This window comes from Lagenorhynchus albirostris, chromosome 8, assembly GCF_949774975.1.
Source record: "Lagenorhynchus albirostris chromosome 8, mLagAlb1.1, whole genome shotgun sequence".
Taxonomy (NCBI): Eukaryota; Metazoa; Chordata; class Mammalia; order Artiodactyla; family Delphinidae; genus Lagenorhynchus; species Lagenorhynchus albirostris.
Genome location: NC_083102.1, coordinates 36,809,795 through 36,832,891, shown reverse-complemented (window position 1 = coordinate 36,832,891; position 23,097 = coordinate 36,809,795). Strand labels below are relative to the sequence as shown.

The 23,097-nt window shown below is 39.4% G+C and overlaps 2 protein-coding genes across 2 annotated transcripts in view; one reads left to right on the top strand and one right to left on the bottom strand.

The window, feature by feature from the left end:
• DOCK4 (dedicator of cytokinesis 4) overlaps positions 1-23,097 on the bottom strand; it is a 486,038-nt gene that overhangs the window by 322,616 nt on the left and 140,325 nt on the right. The gene's annotated exons all lie outside the window — the stretch shown is intronic.
• Positions 1,796-3,834, top strand: LOC132524632 (heterogeneous nuclear ribonucleoprotein K-like). Its single transcript, XM_060156831.1, has one exon. It carries the CDS (start codon positions 1,930-1,932, stop codon positions 3,322-3,324), a length of 1,395 nt encoding a protein of 464 aa, XP_060012814.1. The 5' UTR covers positions 1,796-1,929; the 3' UTR covers positions 3,325-3,834.

Below are 23,097 nucleotides of genomic sequence, written 5' to 3'. Positions count from 1 at the left end.
GCTCCAGAATTTACGCCCTTCACCACTACCCACTATCCTTGGCTTTTATATTAGTGGGGTTCCACCTATTCTATTACTATAGCAACATGGATGGTAGGCTGTGCACTAAGATGGAGATAGTACTAGCTGATGAGTTGAGTGACATGGGTTCCACCAACATCCTGTGTGTCCTTGGGCAACTCACTCTACTTTCCTGGCTTTAGAGTCTTCATTTGCAAAAAGTGTGTTCTGTGTTAGATAATGCCAAATATTGTTTTTATCTAGTGCTCATCAATGTGCATGAATTTGTTTCTTCCACTTTCATGATAATATGCCATAACACATTTTTCTCTCTAGCCCAAACTTCTCCTCTCACTTTACACTCATATATCCAAGTATCTACTTGATATCTCCATTTACGTCTAACCTATATCTCAAACACACCAGGTCGAAAATCACAGTCTTTCTTCCTACCCACCCTCTCCAAATCCCCCGATCCCACCCCAGTCTTAAACTCCCTACTAAAAAGAATTCTCTTCTACCAGTTGTGAGGTCCAAAAACATTACAGCCATCCTTGATTTCTTTCCTTTTCCACACTCTACATCCAGTCCTTCAGCAAACCCAAGAATGGGTTCTTCAAAATATATCATGAATTCCTAAATTGACCACTTTCACCATACAACTAGCCCTACCCGAGACAGAGTTCTCCATATTCTCTAACCTGGACTATTTCCATAGCTTCTCACTGCCCCTGACCACCTGCAAAGCTTCCTCCCTTGCTTCACAGGACAGCGACCAGCGGGATTCCTTCTAACACCTAAGTTCCTCAGATCTCTTCTCTACGCAGGATCCTCCAAGTGCCTTCCCATCTCACTCACAATGAAAGTGCACATCCTTCCCACCAGGGTAATAAAGCCCAGCTGATCTGGTTCCTCACTCTACCCCTTCTTTTTGTGGTGCTCATTTTCTGCCATTCTCCTCTTGCTCATTCCACTGGCCACTCCACTTTCTTTGTGATTCTACAATCAGCCTCAAGCACGCTCTTCCATTTCTAGTTTTTATACCTACCTCTGTCCAGAACACTCTTTCCCCAGATGGCTGTGTGATTTGTCCTCTCACTTTTTTTAAGGTTTCTGCCCAAATGCCACCTTACAAAGAAAGGCTTTCCTAACTAGAGGAAAATATATAGAAACTTCGCACTGTGAAGATCTATCCCTTTACCCTAATTTAACTTTACAGCATTTACTATTTCTCCTTCCCATCATCCCCTCATTGAAATGTTACTCCATGAGACTAGGGAACTGTTTCCTGCTATGAACACACAGACTGTAATAGTATCTGACACATAGCAGATTCTCAATACATACTTTTTAAACAAATAAACCAGTAAATAATTATCACAATGTGTTATAACGATCATTTGACACTAAACGCTCCTTGGCTGAGGACAAGGATCAAGGCTTTCCATCCATATGCGCCCAAAATGTAGCACTTACCTGAAAGATAATAATTGCTCAATAATAGTTATCAAACACGTCAGGGCATTTTCCTCCTGAAATATACTAACTCTTTTCTATGACATGTTAGGAACTAGTAGATTCAAAAGTCATGCCTCTAAATCTGATAGGGGTGAAAGTTTGCCTTTTTATTCAAGAGAGCACTGTTACTGCCCCACCACCCCCCGCAAAAAAAAGCCCTAACAGATATCAAGGGCACTGCAATAGAAAATACCATTTAAAAGACGAGGGAATAAATGTCAATTGCCATTTGGCAAAAAAAAAAAAAAAGTACATTAAAATGTATGCCTCGGAGAAAGGAGGAGGGCTCTCCGGGCGAAAGCACTGCAGGCGCCATTATCCTCTGTTTCTCTGCTGCACCAACGTCGACGTCTTCCCTACTTCCCGGTTATTTGCGGCCCATAGATTGGTGTGTTCCTTTAATACAAGAAAATGGAAACTGAACAGCCAGAGGAAACCTTTCCCAACACCGAAACCAATGGCGAATTTGGTAAACGCCCTGCTGAAGATATGGAAGAGGAACAAGCTTTTAAAAGATCTAGAAACACTGATGAGATGGTTGAATTACGCATTCTGCTTCAGAGCAAGAATGCTGGGGCAGTGATTGGAAAAGGAGGCAAGAATATTAAGGCTCTCCGTACAGACTACAATGCCAGTGTTTCAGTCCCAGACAGCAGTGGCCCCGAGCGCATATTGAGTATCAGTGCTGATATTGAAACAATTGGAGAAATTCTGAAGAAAATCATCCCTACCTTGGAAGAGGGCCTGCAGTTGCCATCACCCACTGCAACCAGCCAGCTCCCGCTCGAATCTGATGCTGTGGAATGCTTAAATTACCAACACTATAAAGGAAGTGACTTTGACTGCGAGTTGAGACTGTTGATTCATCAGAGTCTGGCAGGAGGAATTATTGGGGTCAAAGGTGCTAAAATCAAAGAACTTCGAGAGAACACTCAGACAACAATCAAGCTTTTCCAGGAATGTTGTCCTCAATCCACTGACAGAGTCGTTCTTATTGGAGGAAAACCTGATAGGGTTGTAGAGTGCATAAAGATCATCCTTGATCTTATATCAGAGTCTCCCATTAAAGGACGTGCTCAGCCTTATGATCCCAACTTTTACGATGAAACCTATGATTATGGTGGTTTTACAATGATGTTTGATGACCGCCGTGGACGTCCTGTGGGATTTCCCATGCGGGGAAGAGGTGGTTTTGACAGAATGCCTCCTGGTCGGGGTGGGCGTCCCATGCCTCCATCCAGAAGAGATTATGATGATATGAGCCCTCGTCGAGGACCTCCTCCACCTCCTCCTGGACGAGGTGGCCGGGGTGGTAGCAGAGCTCGGAATCTTCCTCTTCCTCCACCACCACCACCTAGAGGGGGAGATCTAATGGCCTATGACAGAAGAGGAAGACCTGGAGACCGTTATGATGGCATGGTTGGTTTCAGTGCTGATGAAACCTGGGACTCTGCAATAGATACATGGAGCCCATCAGAGTGGCAGATGGCTTATGAACCACAGGGTGGCTCTGGATATGATTATTCCTATGCAGGGGGTCGTGGCTCATATGGTGATCTTGGTGGACCTATTATTACTACACAAGTAACTATTCCCAAAGATCTGGCTGGATCTATTATTGGCAAAGGTGGTCAGCGGATTAAACAAATCCGTCATGAGTCAGGAGCGTCGATCAAAATTGATGAGCCTTTAGAAGGGTCCGAAGACCGGATCATTACCATTACAGGAACACAGGACCAGATACAAAATGCACAGTACTTGCTGCAGAACAGTGTGGAGCAGTATGCAGATGTTGAAGGATTCTAATGCAAGATATTTTTTCTTTTTCTTTTTTATAGTGTGAAGCAGTATTCTGGAAAGTTTTTCTAAGACTAGTGAAGAACTGAAGGAGTCCTGCATCTTTTTTTTTTTATCTGCTTCTGTTTAAAAAGCCAACATTCCTCTGCTTCATAGGTGTTCTGCATTTGAGGTGTAGTGAAATCTTTGCTGTTCACCAGATGTAATGTTTTAGTTCCTTACAAACAGGGGTGGGGGGCGGGGGAGGGTGTGCAAAAACTAACATTGAAATTTTGAAACAGCAGCAGAGTGAGTGAATTTTAATTTTTGTTCATTGTTGGTGGTTTAAAAAAAATCCCCCCATGTAATTATTGTGAACACTTTACTTTGTGATCACTGTAACATTTGGGGGGGGTGGGACAGGGAGGGAAAGTAACAATAGTCCATATGTCCCTGGCATCTATTCAGAGCAGTGTGCAGAATGTAATGCTCTTTTGTAAGAAACGTTTTATGATTTTTAAAATAAATTTAGTGAACCTATTTTTGGTGGTCATTTTTTTTTAAGACGGTCATTTTTCAAATGGCTGAATTCCCCCCAACCTGCCCCTAAACTAAACACTAAGTTTAATTTTCAGTCCTCTGTTGGATATAAATAAATGCATCTCTTCTTGGACTTAGACAAAGTATCTTGACACATTAAGTTCTGGTGATTTCTTAAGTGATTTGAAAGTCCATTGCTTGGGAGGAAATTCCACCACACATTCATGCTTATAATAAGCTGGGGATTTTTGTTTGTTTTTGCAAATGCTTGCCCCTACTTTGCAACGATTTTCTGTTTGTAATTGTGAAGAACCAAGGTGGGGAGCAATACAACAGATATGGAGTAGTTGGTATAAGTATATACCAGAAGCCTAATGGCAGCAAGTTTTATTAATCAGAATAATACTTGGTTATGGAAGTGACTGATGCTAAATAAATTCTGATTATTTTTTATTAGATAATTTCTCACCTATAGACTTAAATTGTCAGCTTGGTAGTGTCTATTAGTTAAACTTTGTAAAATATATATATATATTCTTGTTTTTCCATTGTATGCAAACTGAAAGAAAAAGATGTACCATTTCTCTGTTGTATGTTGGATTATGTAGGAAATGTTTGTGAACAATTCAAAAAAAGATGAAAAAAGTTCCTGTGGATGTTTTGTGTAGTATCTTGGCATTTGTATTGATAGTTAAAAGTTCACTTCCAAAATAAAACTCCCAAAATGCTAGATTTGATGTGTGCCCAATTCGAACAAAGGTTGATTGACACCTGTAAAATTTGTTAAAACATTCCTCTTGTAAGGAAATACAGTAATCTTAAATTAAAAAAAAAAAAAAAAAAATGTATGCCTCGTGGGCTTCCCTGGTGGCGCAGTGGTTGAGAGTCTGCCTGCCGATGCAGGGGACACGGGTTCGTGCCCCGGTCCGGGAAGATCCCACATGCCGCGGAGCGACTGGGCCCGTGAGCCATGGCTGCTGAGTCTGCGAGTCCGGAGCCCGTGCTCCGCAATGGGAGAGGCCACAACAGTGGGAGGACTGCGTACCACAAAAAAAAAAAAAAAAAAAAAAAAAATGTATGCCTCATGATATGAAGTTAAGAAAAATAACAGTACTTTTTCCATGGAACAAAAAGCAAGCAGTTTCCTCTTAGCTATCATTTATCATTCATACGTTTATATTCATGGTATATTGAACTACTGCTTAGGGAAATCATTGTTCAGTACGCTATCTCTTGAATAACAACCGTACTTTAAAAAGACAGAAAAACTTGTCAGCTGAAAACCTACATCTGATTAATCACATCCATGCAAGCAATCATCGTCCATGCAACCTTGGAATTAACAAAAAGAGCATCCATCAGGAGCACTGGGTACCCGTTGGCCTGTGTTCAAGTCTGGTGCTGGTGCCAAGAACCAAAAGTCTGTCTCATTTGTCCCACCTTGAAATATTTAAGAAAATTCAGACACCGGAAAAAATAGATTTAGGGAAATTGTATTCTTGTAATAAAAGGTAAAGGCCAGTAATAAAAAAGTAAAAACCAAGCTAAAGGTAAATAGTCTCCCAGGCAGCTGCCAAAGTGGAAAAGAAAAAAAAAGTCCTTCAGTGAAAATTTACACATGATACTTCTGATTCCAACCGAGATGGAGTAATAGGAAACAGATATAACCTGCTACCTGAAACAACCAAAAAACTGAATAAAATATATGTCAGGATTTCAAGACAATGGACATGACACATCAAAGGACAGTAATCCTTGAGAGAGGAGATACACATGGGGTGAGCCTTATGATTTTTCCAGTTTTCTGCCTTAAAAGATGGTCCAGGCCATGCACCCTGAGGAGAAGCCTGAATGGAGCCCAGCAGACTCTCTGAGTTGAGGAAATAGAGTTGGGAGTCTGGGGAGATCAAGGAAGCTTACAGGAGCAGAGAGGACAGAGATACACAGAAAGAACTGCAAAGCTCTGCAGGTTTACCTCAAGTATTCAGAATACTAATCAGTACATGCATGTGAGGAAACTAGGTAAATCTGGGGGAAAAAAACACCCTGAAGGATTAGAAGGAATAGTGCCTGGAACTCACACAAGACCTGTTCCCAATAGTCAGACTGGAAATCCTCATAATCCATAGGGTATTAGGTAGAGAAGCGTTTTCCCTCAGTACAGAAGCAAAAGTAGCGCTAGACTAACCACTTCTCTATTCTGATAAACAAATCTTAAAAGCAAGACCCAAAAGGACCAAATTAACTTAAATGCATCCCATAATGAAGGTTAAGAATATGTATATAAAATCAAAATGTCCATCATCCAAAAAGGTAAAATCTACTGATATGCAATTTAAAAATTATCAGGAATGCAAATAAGCAGAAAATACGGCCCTTCATGTTAAGAAAAGTTAACCAATGTAAAATGACTCAGAAATAATACAGATGTTAGAATTAACAAAGACATTGGAATAGTATTATAACTGCACTCCATATGTTCAAAAGTTAAGTAGAAACATTAAAAAGAAGATATTAGAAAGACTTAAATTTCTAGAGTTGAAAACTACCATGTGCAAGGTGGGGGGACAGAGGGAGAAGAGCCAATAATGGGATTAACAGTAAACACTGCAGAACAAAGGTTAAAGAATTTGAAGGTATAAAAATAGCAACGATCCAAAATGAAATAAAAAGGAAACTTTTTTTTAATAAACACAGTATCAGTGATCTATGTGACAACATCAAGTGGCCTATCACATGTGTAACTGGAGTCACCAAAGGAGGGTCAAGAAAAAAACATGTATTGAATAAATAACAGCTAAAATTTTTCCAATTTTGATAAGAACACAAACTCACATATCCATTAAGCTTAAATAAACCCAAGCATGAGAAACATGAAGAGAACTACACCACCTACATTATAATGGGATTGCTTAAAACCAGTGGTAGAGAGAACATCTTAAAAGCAGAAAGATAAAAAACATGTACAGAGAAATAAGGATAAGAATGACAGCAGACTTTTCTCAAAAAACAAAGGCTAAAGATCTTCCAGACATACAAAAGCTGAAAGAATTCATCACCAGCACTACAAGAAATATTAAAGGAAGTCCTTCGGGCAGATCAGTATGTGAATGTACTCAAAGGAATAAAGAGCACCAGAAATGGAAATTACATGGGTAGATATATTTTTAAATTTTTCTATTATTTAAGTCACTTTAAAAGTTAATTGACTGTTTTAACAAAAATAATTATAATGTATTCTAGAGTTTAAACCATATGTTTAAATAAAATATATGACAATAGTGCAAAGGTCTGGAGAGGAGACATAGAAGTATATTACTGTAAGGTTCTTATACTATATATGAAGTGGTACCTCACTTGAAGGTAAACTCTGATAAGTTAAAGATATATGCTAAAACCTTAGAGCAACCAGTAAGTAACCAAAACAAAGAGCTATAGTTGATAAGCCAACAGAAGAGATAAAATACAATCATAAAAAGAAGACAGAAAAAGAGCGAAAGGGACAAAAAAATGGATGGGACAAACAGAATACAACATAGCAAGATGATAGATTAAAATCTAAACATATCAACAATCACATTAAATGCAGATGGTCAAAACACCACAATTAAAAGGCAGGACTGTCAGATTAAAAAAAAAAAAAATCAAGACCCAACTATATGCTGTCTATAAGAAAATCACTTCACTATAAAGGCACCAGTTAACTTTAACATGGCAACAGTAACCAAAAGAATGCTGGAGTAGCTATCAGGCAAAGTAGATTTCAGAGAACAAAATATTAGCATGAATAAAGAAAGTCATTTCATAATGATAAAAGAGTCAATTCATTAAGAGGATATAACAATCCTAAACATTTACATACCTAACAACAGTTCTTCAAAATACATCTAATTACAGTTCTATCAAGTCATATGAGCTGGAAAGAGTATGGTGCTTAGAGGCCTAGAGACTTAAATCCGAATATTAGCCTTACCACTGCCGTTGTGACCCAGGGCAAATGATAAAACCCCTCAGAGCATCATTTCTTTGTCTATGTTACAGACATCCTCAAACTTACCTATTTTACGGATTTAGGAGGATTTGTCTCAACACTTAGCATATCTGATACAGAGCAGGAACTCAAAATTGGTTATTCTCCCTTCCTTTTGGAATGTCTGTTGCAGCATTCCTTCTAAAATAAGAGATTCACCATCAGAAATAAAATCTGGCATTTCCCCCCAGAACTTAAAGAGACTTCCCCCTCCTAAAAGTCTCTGAAGTATTGGTCATGTTTGGACCAGCTTCGTTTTTCTTTAAATTTTATGGGCAGCCTCCAACTGAGATAGAAGGAAAGTGGACTAGGGTGGTAGCTCTGTTGCCATCCAATGCTAAAGTCACTGGGCTTATTCTCTGACTTTAACTGTACACAAATCAGAACAATGCTCAACTTGATGTTTACTTGCTCAAACACCCTTTTAGTATTCTGCTTCATCTGCATAGGTTATAGAACATTACACTGATCCAGAAAGAAATACTTTTGGGTATTGAATTCAAATTGTTCTTCCACATTGTCAAACAACTATTTATGTAGAAAATTAAAGGTAGCCATTGATACGAATGACTTATAAAAGTAGTCATGATAATACTTTTCTAAACAAAAGCCAAATGAAATTCACTGGGGAGTCATTTAAAAAAACAAAACAACAAAACACAAAATGGAGAGCTCTAACTCCCAGTGCAAATTTCCTTTCACCATTAACTGTCACAGTAAGGAAACTGCTGGTCTCAATTCTGATTTTTCACTGATTTAAAAGTCTACATAAGATTTCATCTCATCAAGACAAACTAAGATTGTCAAATATTACTAAAATGCAAAATTTGAAGCTAGAATATCTATGGGCTGTTTTTTGTTTAGCTCAGTATTTCACAATTAATAATTTCTGATTATGGCAATATACAGATGAATCAATGATTTGCAAAAATCCTTTGTGGGTTTGCAATATGGCCTATCAGGTATTTAATTCTAAGTGTAAAATATGGCCATTACCCAACGTTTAAAAAAAAGAAAAAAAAAGACACTATTAGGTACACGTATATATTAGTGCTATGTAATACTACTGTACTATACAGTACTATACTCATACCTGCATCAATTAGTGGAACAACGAAAAATAAGGTTATTGTTAAGGTTTAGAAAGGTAGGGCAATGAAACAGCAAAATGAGGGTGGATGGTCATCGTAATGAAAAGTTTCATGAACATGTTGGGAATTCCTCAAGGCTTTGCGGGAGGAAGGTTAAAAACTCTCAGAGAAGATGAGGTAGGACATTTCAGCAGCAGGATTTCGTCATATGATGGAGGGTAAATTCAGTGGCATCAGATTACAAAACACCTTGAAGTTTCTTCATACACATTAGTTATACATTTTAGATGGGGAAATATCAATGACACTAAATTACAGATTCTTTTTAAAGGACCTCTTTTATTGAGGAGAAGAGGAGCCAGGAAGAGTGAAGAAGGAGTTAGGAGAAGAATAAGCGGGCTCAATACATTTTGATGTTAAGTTCTGAAATAATATCTAAAAATGATTGCAATCATTTTCAGAGAAGCCATTCATAGGTCAGAAAAAGATCAGAGAAAAGAATGACATTTTGTAATAATAAAAAAGTTTAATTTGCACCTGGCTGCAAATATTTTTTCAATAAGAACTTGAGGGTATGAAGGAAAGAACCTTGGGAGCTGTTCAAATGATTATGAGATGATTTGATATTGCTATGAAAATTATTCTGGCATTTTTCAAAAAGGCAAAACCAAAATACTCTTACAGTTTCCCCAGGCTATTCCAATTTATTTTTCAGAAGACTTACTTTTAATTAAAACCTAAAAAAGGGTCTATCTAGATAGATCTGTATATATTGATATCTATATTTACAGATCTATACCCATAATATTTATATTTATGTAAATATAGTAAATATAATATAGTAATATAGTAAATATAATGTAAATATGGTAATTATGTAAATATAGTAAATATGTATAGTATATGTAAATATATAAATTATGTAAATTATGTAATTATGTAAATATAGTATATAGTATGTATACTATATAGTATATAGTATATAGTAATATAGTATAAATATATATATAAATATAGTATATAGTATATAGTAAATATAGTAAATATGTATAGTATATGTAAATATATAAATTATGTAAATATAGTAAATATGTAATTATGTAAATATAGTAAATATAATAAATTTTATTCAAGTATAGTTGATTTACAATGTTGTGTTAATTTCTGCTGTACAGCAAAGTGATTCAGTTATACATATATATATAAGACAGGTAGTTTTATACATACATATATATATATATATATATATATATATATATATATATAACACACATGCACATGTATATTTAGTCTATCTTTTAACATCCAAATCCCAATACTCTTAAAGAAAGCTCTATAAATATGTTTTGCATTCAGTAGAATTTTAAACTTTCATTCAACAGTCTTTCCTATTTCCCCTTTCTTCCCCTTTTTGGGGCATATGATATATTATAGATTTCCAAGCTTTATGTCTTTGAAATCCATTACAAGGTTATGTTATTTCTGTGCTGGATCACCAGACCTATGTTGGGTCTGACCTGTTTCCAAACATATCAATTTACCATCTGTATCTCCACATTATGTCATAATGCCCTAGACCCAGCCCCAAGTTATTGTATAAAAAGCTGGGCTTCCCTGGTGACACAGTGGTTAAGAATCCGCCTGCCAATGCAGGCGACACGGGTTCGAGCCCTGGTCTGGGAAGATCCCACATGCCGCGGAGCAACTAAGCCCGTGCGCCACAAGTACTGAGCCTGTGCTCTAGAGCCCGTGTTCTGCAACAAGAGAAGCCACCGCAATGAGAAGCCCGTGTACCACAACGAAGAGTAGCCCCCGCTCGTGGCAACTAGAGAAAGCCTAGGCGTAGCAACAAAGACCCAACACAGCTAAAAAAAAAAGCTTTGCTGCTTCCCACTCACCCACTAGCAATAATGGTTACAGCTTCCTCACAACAGCAGCTGGACTTGTACACCCACCCCCTCCCACCACTCCCCTTTGATATGTCCCTACACTGATTTCACACTCCTCTCCAATATTATTATTAAGCTCTTCATTCTTCCTCTCAACACTCTCATGTTACTGTTTTACAAAATAAAGCCCAATGAAATTTGCCTCAGTCGCACCATGTATAAGGTCAGTCTGTTTTAGAATCAATTGACAGAACACGCCCATATGATTCCAGTTTCTTGCTCTGCTTTCTATATCACCGAACTGACAGGAGTTAAAAAGCCAACAGAAAAGCCAGTTAAATACTACAGTTTCTCCTACCCAGTGTTTATTCATTTCAATTATTGTTATTTCAAAGGACTCATATATAAAGAGACTCAATTCTCTTAACCATTCAAAGCCTGGAGCTAACAAAAGCACTGATTCTCACTGACCGGCCATCATTCTGGAGAGGCAACAGCAGGCTATGAACCTTACTAATTATAGTATAATATTTGGCCACATGCAAGACCCTAAGGTGCTATTTATATCCTACTCCTCAGATCAAGTTCAAGGGTTTGAAGTTCAAGGGAAGAACAAGCGAGGTGGCACAATCAGACTTCACCACTGCAGACCATACCACAAAGCAAGTAAAAACACCCTTGTTCATCTCATTTTTATGACTTAATCCACGTGCATATCTTTAAAAGGGTTTTCTGTAAGGAAAAAAAAAATTATTCCACTCATTTCCTCCCTTCTCTAATACCTATTTCTCAAAAGTTCAAGAAGTAACTCTGCCCTCTCTCATGAAAGAAAGCACCACTAACTACTACAACCCAACAAGGCATTATCCAGCTTAATTACAAAGTGTCACAAACATCACAATAACAACAACAAAAAAGGCTCTTTCTACACAATTGACAATACTCAACTTAGGCTATAAAATAGGAGGATTTGTTTCCATAGCTTATTTAGAATTTTGCTTGCTTTCCCACTCAATGATATGCATGCAATTACTAGGTCTTGCAAAACCAGTTATGTGTCAGAACCTGTAGGAGAAAGGTCCCAGGGAATGGCAGTGTCAAGCAATGTCATCATCATCACACCATGAGTCAACCCCTTGGCCTGCAATCTGACCCAAACACCTGGGTAAGTAAGGAGTAAAGATGGACAAATCGCAAATGAAGAGGGGAGCTGGTCCCAGGAGAGGGGGCAATGGTTGCTGGAGGGGCCAACAACAAACGTCCAGGACCTCAGCCTCCGAGCTTCTCCAGCTCCCTCTGCGGGTGAAGTCTCAAGGCTTCTTAGAAAGCACGCCTCTGATGGGACCAATGAACAAATTAATGTATTCAGAAGGGAAGTTCAGAATACAAGTTCCTCCACTTCTGAGCTGGGTCACAAAATAATGACTCGCTCAGCATCAGGTTTGGGACTACGAAACCTTTAATTCCTCGGATAAAAGTTATTTAATATTGCTTTCCTATTCCAAAATAACGAGATCCATCATTACATATACTTTGGTAAATCTCCATTTGTACCCACCAGAACTGATCCCAGTTTTCAGAGAACACAACCTCTGTTCTCCAAGTAATCCCAGCATCAAACCCCTGACCCAAAACTACACAGAAGTCATGACTATATTAGCTGCTAACGTAGAATGAGAGAGCTTGGGTGTTCCTCTTTTCTAAACTAGCCTCTGAACTCGAGAATTTCTGACCCTAAAAAAAAAAAAAAAAAAAAAAAGAACTACAAAATAAAGAAATAAAAATGATGTATTTTCCATTTCTTACAGGGAGAAAAAACAATTTTCATGTAACATCAAATTTACCTGACTTTGCTCTCAAATTAAGCCTAAGTCATTCACTACATTTTGAATTCGCTTATTTTACATTTATTTAGAACTTTCCTTCCAAATGTCATAAGGTTGATTTTTGAATAACAGTAAAACAGGTGCTATTTTCAGAGTCCTTGTACTTATTCTAAAAGAGATTAAAGTAATTTAAGCTATATATATATATAATGGGAAATTAAAATAAATTTAACTTGTTTAATACAAAAAGAAAATGTAAATTAAATATGAAGCAAAGGAAAATAAAGGTATGAAAGCAAGATAAAGCCAGGAGCAGGGCTGGTATCAAAAATGTATCCCATGCATCTCCATATACTGCAAAAGATACAACAGATGGAACTGAACACCGTACTGCTCGGTACCAAAGATGGAGCTGGCACTAACCTCTTCCTAAAGGAAGGCAAAGAGGAAAATGTGATCACTGACAAGAATCTCAGGATCCGGGGGAGAAAAACAAAGAGACAGCAAAGGAGAAGCACAGTGAGATCTGATACTAACATCAGAGAAGACTTTTTCCTTCCTATCTTGGTCTAACTGTGCTCTGCTACCTTTGCCTGGGATGGGGGAGGGAGGAGGGGGGAGGGGGAGGCAGGTGGGAAAGGGATGAGGCATGTGGGATCAGATGAGACCTCAGCCCTTCAATGCTGCTGCCCCAAGAATAGCAGCTCTGGGTAATCTTACATAATTGGCCTCTGTGTAAGAAGTTACTGGGGTGGGGGGAAGGTTAGGTGGCTTTAGTTTAAACAATAAATTGACAACCGTTGATAGAGTTGGGTCCACAAGATGAGCCACTGAGGCATAGGAGAACAGATTAGAATTTCCGTGTGTCTGTGTGTATGGTATGATATATATATATATATATATATATATTTTTTTTTTTTTAACCTTAAAAATAAAGTAAGCTCTCCTAAAGTCTCTTGTTTGAATTTTCCCTGGTGCATTCCCTAAATCACATGATACTGGAACTGTGAGACATGGAGAGAGAAAAGGGGATTCTGCCTGGAGGGACGAATCCATGCAGTTCTTCACTCCCAGCATATGGTGAAAGACTGCAACACACCTGGGCCTGGCTAAGAGGATGTACAAATAAAATTACATCAGTTTAACTGAACTCTTTTACAAATGTACAAATGGCTTAAAAAGATTCCTACGAAGGAAACATGGATTAAGGATAGCACTAATAACATAAGCACGTGCAAACAAACAGAAAATGGTAAAATGGACCCTTCTGTGTATTTACCTTAATCAGCCATATGTTATAGGTAAAAATTGAAGATCTAATCAGACCTGAAAATAAGAGGGCAAAAACAAATCATGCAACAGAGGCTGAATCATCAGGAAAACTACTTGAAAAACGGATTATATACCCACTAGCATTAATTATGAATTGTGTCCTAACTATCACTTGTGTTTTAGACATCAGCTATTAAAACCAGATATCAAAATAAACTACTTGGTCCAAAACTCATCAAACTACATACTTTAAAATAGGTGCAGTTTTCTGTACATAAATTGTAAAAAAAAAAAAAATAATGAGGCAAAAGATATAACCTTCGAATGCCTGTATCACAAAGAAGCAAGCTTAGGTTAAAAATAATGAAGCATATTTAATCACATTGCTCTCACTAAAATCATATAATTTTGTTACATGATTAAAAGGGCTTTATAGTATTAATAAAAATTAAATAATAAAGTTTATTTTACCTTTATCTCCTCTTATAAAATCTGTTTTTGGAAGTGCTTTATATTATGCTTAATAAGAGTATATAGTATATACACATAACTTGTAAATAAAAATACATGTTTTATGAGTGCAGACTCCAATGTTCTACCAATGGAATTTCACTAATACAGGAGATACTGTATGAATTATGAGAAACAGAAATGTTTGGAAAAGTGTTTGGATAGGTCCTTGGAGAGAAAGAAGTCCCGTAGCAGTGACAGCACCTTATCTTTGCATCCTCCCCCCCCCCCGCTTTTTATTCCTCTATCTTCACCCCTACAATGGCAAATGTTTTTTTATAATATATGGTCTAGCTAATTCTTTTTTTAATAAATCATTAAAACCTCTGTTATAAGGAACAGCAAGCATAGCCTCCACTACTCCTGGAAGGTTCCAAAAGCAAAATGCAGGGATAACATAATGTTATGTGCCTAAATTATTTTCGTAATACGAATTACCCTAGCATAATTCACATTAAATTTCATTTGTGACCTTTCATCTAAGCCACACTGCTTGATTAGGATCTCTGGTATGTCTTTTCAGCCCTTTCAAATGCTTACCGTCCTGAATGCGCCTTCCATAAACTAAATTTGTCACCTGCTCCGTTTCATTAACCCAATCATGAATGCATTAAAAATTGAGTCCCTTGGGCAAAGGCCTCATGTAACCAATTCTCAGAGCTTTAGTAAGGCAAGTGCCTTGATTACAGGCTTGTTTGCAGTCTCAGAGGAAACATGGCCAGATAATGAGTAAGAAGGCAATAAAGTAAGCAGGAGAGAAGAACGGGAGAGAGGAGGAAAAGAAAAAAGCCAACTCTGGAAGTGGGCTCTATAGGAATACACTGACAAAGGTCAAAGACTGCTTCCTCTTCCTCTTCCCACATCTCCAAGGATCACACTGTGAAGCTGGCAAGCTATGGTTCAGAGAGGAGAGAAAAGCTCTTTCTAAGTCATAGGTCAAAACTCTGAAGGAAAAGCTGATTTGGGTGAAAGATTAAGCTCCACTCTGAGGACATCAGGGGTTTCCTCATCCAGCATGGCCTGAATTTCAGAGGATTCAGGAGTTCAATCTTCTTTTGAACCACTCCTGATATTTTTAGGCAAATGAAATCACAATAATGTTCTTAAATACATGTAACAATTTCACATTCATAAAGTTACACTACATTTCAGAATTTTTTCACTTCAGTGAATATAAAACCATCACGGCCAAACTTAGGAACCTATTCTCTATCGTGTATCAGGTCAAGATGTAATGATAACAATCATCCTATACTTACCTTCAATTTCATTTAATAGCAAAAGTGATATACAATTATTTCACCAAGTCATGATATAATTGACCAAAGAGAATTCTAGATATGCAGCCCTAACCAACCCTGTCTCCTCAAAGAAGTCTCGCCATTGGATTTAACAGGGATCGTTGACTAAAGGAATATTTTTTGATTAATATAAAACTTAATTTAAGATAAACATGGACACATAAAAAGAAAAAAGATAAAAGCCATGGGACACGGACACAGTTATAAAGATTAGGATATGAACACTTTCCCATGGCTGTGTCTAAAACTTTGAGAAATCCTCCTTTTCAGACGCTAGCATTTTTTAAACTCCCTCACAGTGCACCGAACAGATATAACCACTCACAGGCACTACTGTCAAAGTCTACACCAACTCAAGAAGAAGAAGAAAGAGAATACATTTAAGAGCCAATAACATTTTTTCTTTAAAATTAAAATTAAGAATTTCTTTAACTTTTAAGAGCAAACTTTAGAAAAATTCTTAGTTGTAGCAGAAAGAATTAAGATCATTTCCAAGTGGGCTTCCCTGGTGGCGCAGTGGTTGAGAGTCTGCCTGCCGATGCAGCGGACGCGGGTTCGTGCCCCGGTCCAGGAGGATCCCACATGCCACGGAGCGGCTGGGCCCGTGAGCCATGGCTGCTGAGCCTGCGCGTCCGGAGTCTGTGCTCCGCAACGGGAGAGGCCACAGCAGCGAGAGGCCCGCGTACCCCAAAAACAAAACAAAACAAAATAAACAAACAAACAAAAAAAGATCATTTCCAAGTGGTGGCTAAAAGGAGCACCACATTCAATTCAGGAACTTCAAAAGCTGGACCTCAAGCCCGGGTAGCACATTTCACAGGTAAGCAGAGAGAAGACACATCTGCAAAGCACTGCCAACTCCAACAGAAAGACGATCTCATCTCCAACTCCTTCAAGGAGACTTACAGAGAAAAAGAATGGATGAGCTTCCCTCTTTGATTTTAAGCCATTTAAAGGTTAAACGTACAATCTAACAGGAAAAGAATGGCCTGGGTTCATAAGGTTACGAGGTCTTTGAGATAACTGTTAATAATCCCTCATGTCCTACTTTACCACTTGTTCTCTTTTTTTGCATTCCTTCATTGCACACAAATGGACACTTTCCAGTATAAAAGGGAACAGATGGAGTTAAAAACTACTCATCTCCCCCGACCCATCTGCGTGTCTTTCCTACAAAGTGACGGTCACACACGTGTACATCATCATTTCCATTAGTCACCACTATGGATGGATTCGAGGCTGCAGCCCATGGATAGAAGGGGCTGCTGTGCACCCTTTGGAGGACAGCTGCATCCTGCCCCAGCTGGCCTGCCCAGTGCCCAGAGGACTGCAGAAGTGGGTCAGACAAGCAGGCAGTGGCAGAATTAAACCACAGAAACATTCACAGTCACAAAGAGATTGAGGGCCACACTGGAAAAGACTGTCCCAAAGTGACAGGCTTTGGTTTATGGGGTAGCTCAAGACAGATGCCCAGGAGTTTGGATGCAGACAAGACTTCCTTCAAGGGAGGTGAGCCCTGGGCCTGCTACACACCAGCCTTTCTGTCACCTGATTTCCACTATCCCATCCTTCCATGTGATACCGAACAAGGGTCAGCACACACAGCAAAGTCTTTTTAAGCTCTCTCTGGCCACTTAAAACGTCTTCAAAATAAATAGACCAAAGTTTTCCTTTAAAAAGAATTATGAATGTAACTTTGACTCATAGTAGCCTTTCCCAAATTGTATTTTGTGGAACAATACTCTAGGAAGATGTTAATAATGTTCCATACACACCCACACAAACAGGTTGTATAAGATTTTTTAAGATGTTAAGAGATTCTTTTGCTGGAGAACTTCCCAGTGTCTTTGTTATGTTAATCTTCCCTGGGAATTTCCCAGGGAAGAATAAAGCGGTGATGGTGGTGGTGACAGAAATGATTACTGAGTGGTTCAACAGAAACCAGATCAACATCATCTCATTTTTTTTTTTACATGAATTCGCTTATTTAATCCTCAAAACAGAGCTATTTAGTAAGCAAAATTGTACAGTATAAAGAGGAGGAAACTGAGACTCAGAGAGATCATCATAACGCAGCTACTAAGGAGGAAAGCAGGAACTTGAACCCAGATCTGGCTGAAGAGTACTGTTATTCATTCATTCATTCATGCATGCAGTGAGCTGGTAAATATTTACTGTGTGTAGGACACTCCTAAGATGTATTTTTCTCTACTAATAATGTTGCTAATTATGACCCACATCTTTCCTCCTACCAACTTCATATTTTTAAAAATGTCAAACTTACATGAAAAAGCTTAAAAGAAAACCCCAATGAATATCCATTCCTCCTGCCTGTGAAATTCACTTTGTATAAAGTAAGTTTCAAAGAGGAAAAGAACATAAGGGAAGTCACGGAAGTGGGAAAAAGCACTAAACATTCAGAAGACATTTTGAAGGGTCAGTTCTGTCTCCAATAAAAGCAAGGCTAATTTCTTAAATCTTATATTTTATACCAAAGTAAAGGCAGTTGTCAATACGTGTGTATTTAGCTCATGCCTTAGACAGCACCTCTTGATGAATATATTGGAAGGATCATTAAGATGTGCTAATATATCTTTATCGCTGCTCTATCTCCAGCACCAAAAACAGTGATACCTTGAGTGATAGCTGAGGGTCAACATTAAACAATTGAATTTGCAAACGTGTGCATAAATAGAAGTATATATTCTGTGAGTTTTACTGTGTCCTTCCTGATAGGACAATAGCACTCATTGCCTTGACCTCACCTGTATACTCAGGTGTGGCTGAGCATCTGCACACAGGTGGTCCCCCCTCCTCCCCTCCCCACCAAAAGATAGAGAAGTTATAAGCAGAAAACTCATTAACAGAGTCCACTTAAAAGTCACAAAGCGGGCTTCCCTGGTGGTGCAGTGGTTGAGAGTCCGCCTGCTGATGCAGGGGACACGGGTTTGTTCCCCGGTCCGGGAAGATCCCACATGCCGCGGAGCAGCTGGGCCCGTGAGCCATGGCCGCTGAGCCTGCGTGTCCGGAGCCTGTGCTCCACAACGGGAGAGGCCACAACAGTGAGAGGCTCGCATACAGCAAAAAAAAAAAAAAAAAAAAAAAAAGCATGATAAATTCCCCAGTTTAAAATAAGCCACAAAAGGCAAAGACATCTACAATACCTTCCACTCCGACCAAACTGGAAAAGACTATCTCGAAGATAAAGCTAAGGTTTAGAGAAGCCTCAAGACAGAAGCCCGGGGGCTCCAGAATGCTGAGTCTGCACTTCCTGCCTGCCAGCCTTTCTCTCACAGCCTTCTGCCCTCCTTCTCTCCTGCATAATACAATCATAAAATGAAAGACATTTACTGATGGGACGCTTACGATCTCTCCATGTCTCATCTCCTACTTGATGCTCTTTGTGTCTCATTTGCACCCTCGTAAAGATGAATAGATAATGAATATAGACTCTGCTCGTGCCCTACAATTTTGCCAGTGTACGGTTAGGAGACTTACACTGTGAGCAAATTTTGGAAGGGGGGATAAGAGAGGAGGACACCTGTTACAGGACATTTGGGGCATTCAAAATCTTCTTTCTTGTCTCTTTTGAAGAGGAAGGGGGCTATCTTCGACAGCTCCCTAGGCTGTGAATCCTCCCTTCTGTCACTCAGATGTGAGTTTTGATTAGGAAGTAAACTGTGTGAGGAAAGAGCTAGGCCCTGGACACCCTTTGTGCTCGCCCAGGTGATGGCAGAGGTGTGAGTACTGAAGTCAGACGTGCAGCAGCTTCGTGGGTCACGGCAGAGGCAATGTGGCTCAGGGGTTGGCAACAACGGCAGCTCTCTTGTCCTTTCAGAGTCTGTAAGCCAGCTAATATCCCCTAACAAATCCCATTTAAACCAGCCAGGGTGGATTCTATTATCTGCATCAAAGAACTCTAGCAGATACAGAACTCTCTGGTAATGAAAGGTTTTGAAATTGCAAAAGATCCCAGTCAGTGGAGCAAAAATTTCATAAACCAGTTCCACACCCCTCACCACCCCTCACATCTACATTAGAGGTTGTAAGGACACTAAGCCAGTCTTTTGCTTAGGGTTCTTTTAATCCAAAAAAGTAATACAGATTTCTCTCTTGGGGCTACTAGCGGAAGAGAAACAGGTGCTTTGTCTTGTTAGACAAGCTCCTATGATGATGGGGGACTGTCAGCTACAAGAAGGCAGCTCTTACTGGCTGAACTGTGTGTTCCCCCCACCTCAAAATTCATATGTTGCAGCACTAATCCCTAGTACTACAGAACGTGATTATATTCGGAGATCGAACTTTTAAGCAGGTGACTAAAATGAGGAGGCCAGGATGGGCCCTAATCCAATCTGACTGGTGTCCTCCTAAGAAGAGGAAATCTGGACACACAAAGAGACACCAAGGAGGAAAGACCATGTGAGGACACAGCGAGAAGGCGGCCATCTGCAAACCAAGGAGAGAGGCCTCAGGAGAAAGCAGCCCTGATGACACCCTGATCTTGGACTTCCAGCTTTCAGAAATGTGAGAAAATAAATGTTATTTAAGCCACCCAGCCTGTGGTCTTTCAGTATGGCAGCTGGAACTGCCTAATACAGCAACATAAAGGGCATTGATTGGACATGCAATCAACAAAGTAGGTTCTGGCCTTTATTCTGCCAGTTACCAGTGCTGGTTCCTGGGTAACTAGTTAAAACAACTTGGAGCTCGTCTCTGCACTCTTCTTCTCTCACTACACTTCAGACACACTGCCCTCTCAGTTCCTGAAACATGCCAAGCTTTCGCTCTTACCAGGGCATCTGTGTTTGCCATTCCTCAGCTGAAGCCTCTTTCCCACGCTCTTCGTACAGTTGGGTCTTTCTCAGCCTCAAGTTCTGAGACTTGGTGTCTTTTTCTGAGAGGCTGTGCCTGACCACAGGAGCTAAAGTCACTCTCTCTTGCTGCTTTATCTTCAAACTACATACCATGATTTTAATGATTATTTTTGTTTATTTGGTATTTTGCTGTTTTCCCTGGTAAGACATAAACTCCAAGAGGGAGGACACCATGTCTACCCTGGCCATTATATTCCTAAAGCCTAGCAGAGTGCCTGGCTCCCCATTAAGCTGTCAATAGATATTTGGTGACTAAATCAGTGAACTGGCTCTCAAACTCTAGTCCACTGAATGGTGCTCAGCTGAGCTGCTGGTAGAAACTGCCTAGGCACCTTACTCTTCTCAGGCTCCATCACTAAGATTCTGAATCAGCTGGTCCAGGATGGTAGCAATTCAACAGGCTCCCCAGATGTTCTCATGCACAGCTGGGTTTGGAGCCACTGGATGAGACAACTTCCAAGATCCACTTTAAAACTTATTTGTCTCCATGGTACTTTCATGTCAGGGTACTCTTCCTCCCTCATGTCATCATATAAGCTATTCTAAGATAAAACAAACACTGTTGGCAGAATCATGAAGAGAGAATCACTGTCATCACCATGTAATGACACCAAGCGTGCAAAATGGGGCTTCCATCCAAGGATCAAAAACATTAAAAGAAATCCATGGCATTCCCACATGATAAAACTTCAGGTGTTCAGCTTCTGTCCAAAGACAGAACACACGTAAAGAGTGACATTCACACCTGACGCTGAAAGCAAATGGCCCAAAATGTTAACTCTGGTTATCTCCAGATGGTGAGTTCATGGGTGATTTCATATCCTTTCTTTTTATCTCTTTAAAAAATGTTACACAGTGAACATTATTACATTTATAATCAGGAAAAATAATCACGTTGCTTAAAAATAATCCTATTCCTAGAATCAAGCTGGAAAGTACCATGACACCAAGCAAACAAAACACACCGGCATCCGAACGTCAAGGGCCTGGCCAGAAAGGCCATGGAGGCAGGGCATCCGACCCCCTGAATGGTTGGCCAGAGCAGTGTGAGGCATTCAGAGACGGGCAAGAGACAGGACTATGGGTACGAGTCAGCCGGGGAGGTATTCCCAGAGGAGGTTCAACTTCAGCTAAGTTGTAAAGGAATGGAAAATGTACTGAGCAAAAAAATTAAGTCTTTTACATGCTCATTGGGTGATAACTGGAAGGCTAAAAAACAAAACAAAAAACGTGTAAATGACAGTGGTAAAGTACTGGGACTGCTGACTGCAGCTGAGAGGCATTCATTTCTTGCAGGAAACAGGCAGGGATGGGTTTCCTGCCAGCCGTTCTAGAGCTGATAGCTTTGACTCGCCTCCAGCACCTATGGGGAAAAGGAAAACTCCCCAGAGCAGCAGAGGTGTACAAAACATGCCTTCAAAGGCCACCATTTGAAATCCCCAGGAATTCTTACACCCTTGCCTTGTGATTGCCATAGAAATCTACAACATACACCTATCAGATGAACTCTGGCTGTCTGCTGCCACTAGCAGTTTAATGTCTGCTGCATTATTAGCGTTTTTGGTGAAAGATATTGAATGACTTTGACTGCAGGGTGACTACATCCCAACTCAGTCCATTACTCACTGCACTTAGAGTGTTCATCTCAAAGCAGGTATGTAATTATATACAGAGCCAAGAAAATTAGGCATGGCCCACACAATAAGGGGAAGGAAAAAATGAATTGAAGGAAAATATAATAAACTCTAGATTGCTTTGTTCCTGCATAATAAGTCGTTCCTGTTTGTTTCATTGCTACTGGGAGTTGTATTAAAGACTGGACTGCTATGCTCACAACTCAGTATCACCAGTTAGTAACAGGAGTATAACTTCACTGCAGACAATCCCTCTGGGTCAGTTTCTTCAACTGTAAAATGGAAAGAGTGTCTTGTATCCCTCACTGAAATGATCATTGAAATGATCAAATGATGCTAAAGCATCCTGTAATTACCCTGAAAGTTCTATTTTCCTAGATTGCTTTGGGCCAAATAAGGAGGTAGACTAATACAGGGATTAGAGCACTGGCTTTGAGTGTGATTCCAGCTCCATCCCTTCTAGGTATGTGAATGTGGACAAGTTATTAACCTCTCTCTAAGCCTCAGTTTCCTCATCTGTAAGACAGAGATAATAATATCTATCCCATAGGTTTATTGTGAACTTAAAAAAAATAATTCACATAAAGTGCTCGGCACAGTTTCAGGCACATTACAAATACATACAGATTATTATACTAATGATAACTTCTGTCTAAAGCAAGGATCGGCTATAAGGCAACCTAAAGCAAAACGCGCCATACCAGATAGATACTTTCAGGAGTCCCCCCTCTGGCTGGAGGGAGACTCACCTTTCTAGAGACAGAGGTGGTGTCCTATTCATCCCTGTCTCCCCAAGCATCTCCTACAGGGCCCTGCACTTGGTGGGTGTTCATACT

Coding starts and splice junctions, on each gene's coding strand:
- LOC132524632 (XM_060156831.1), top strand. CDS start 1,930: ATGGAAACTGAACAGCCAGAGGAAACCTTTCCCAACACCGAAACCAAT.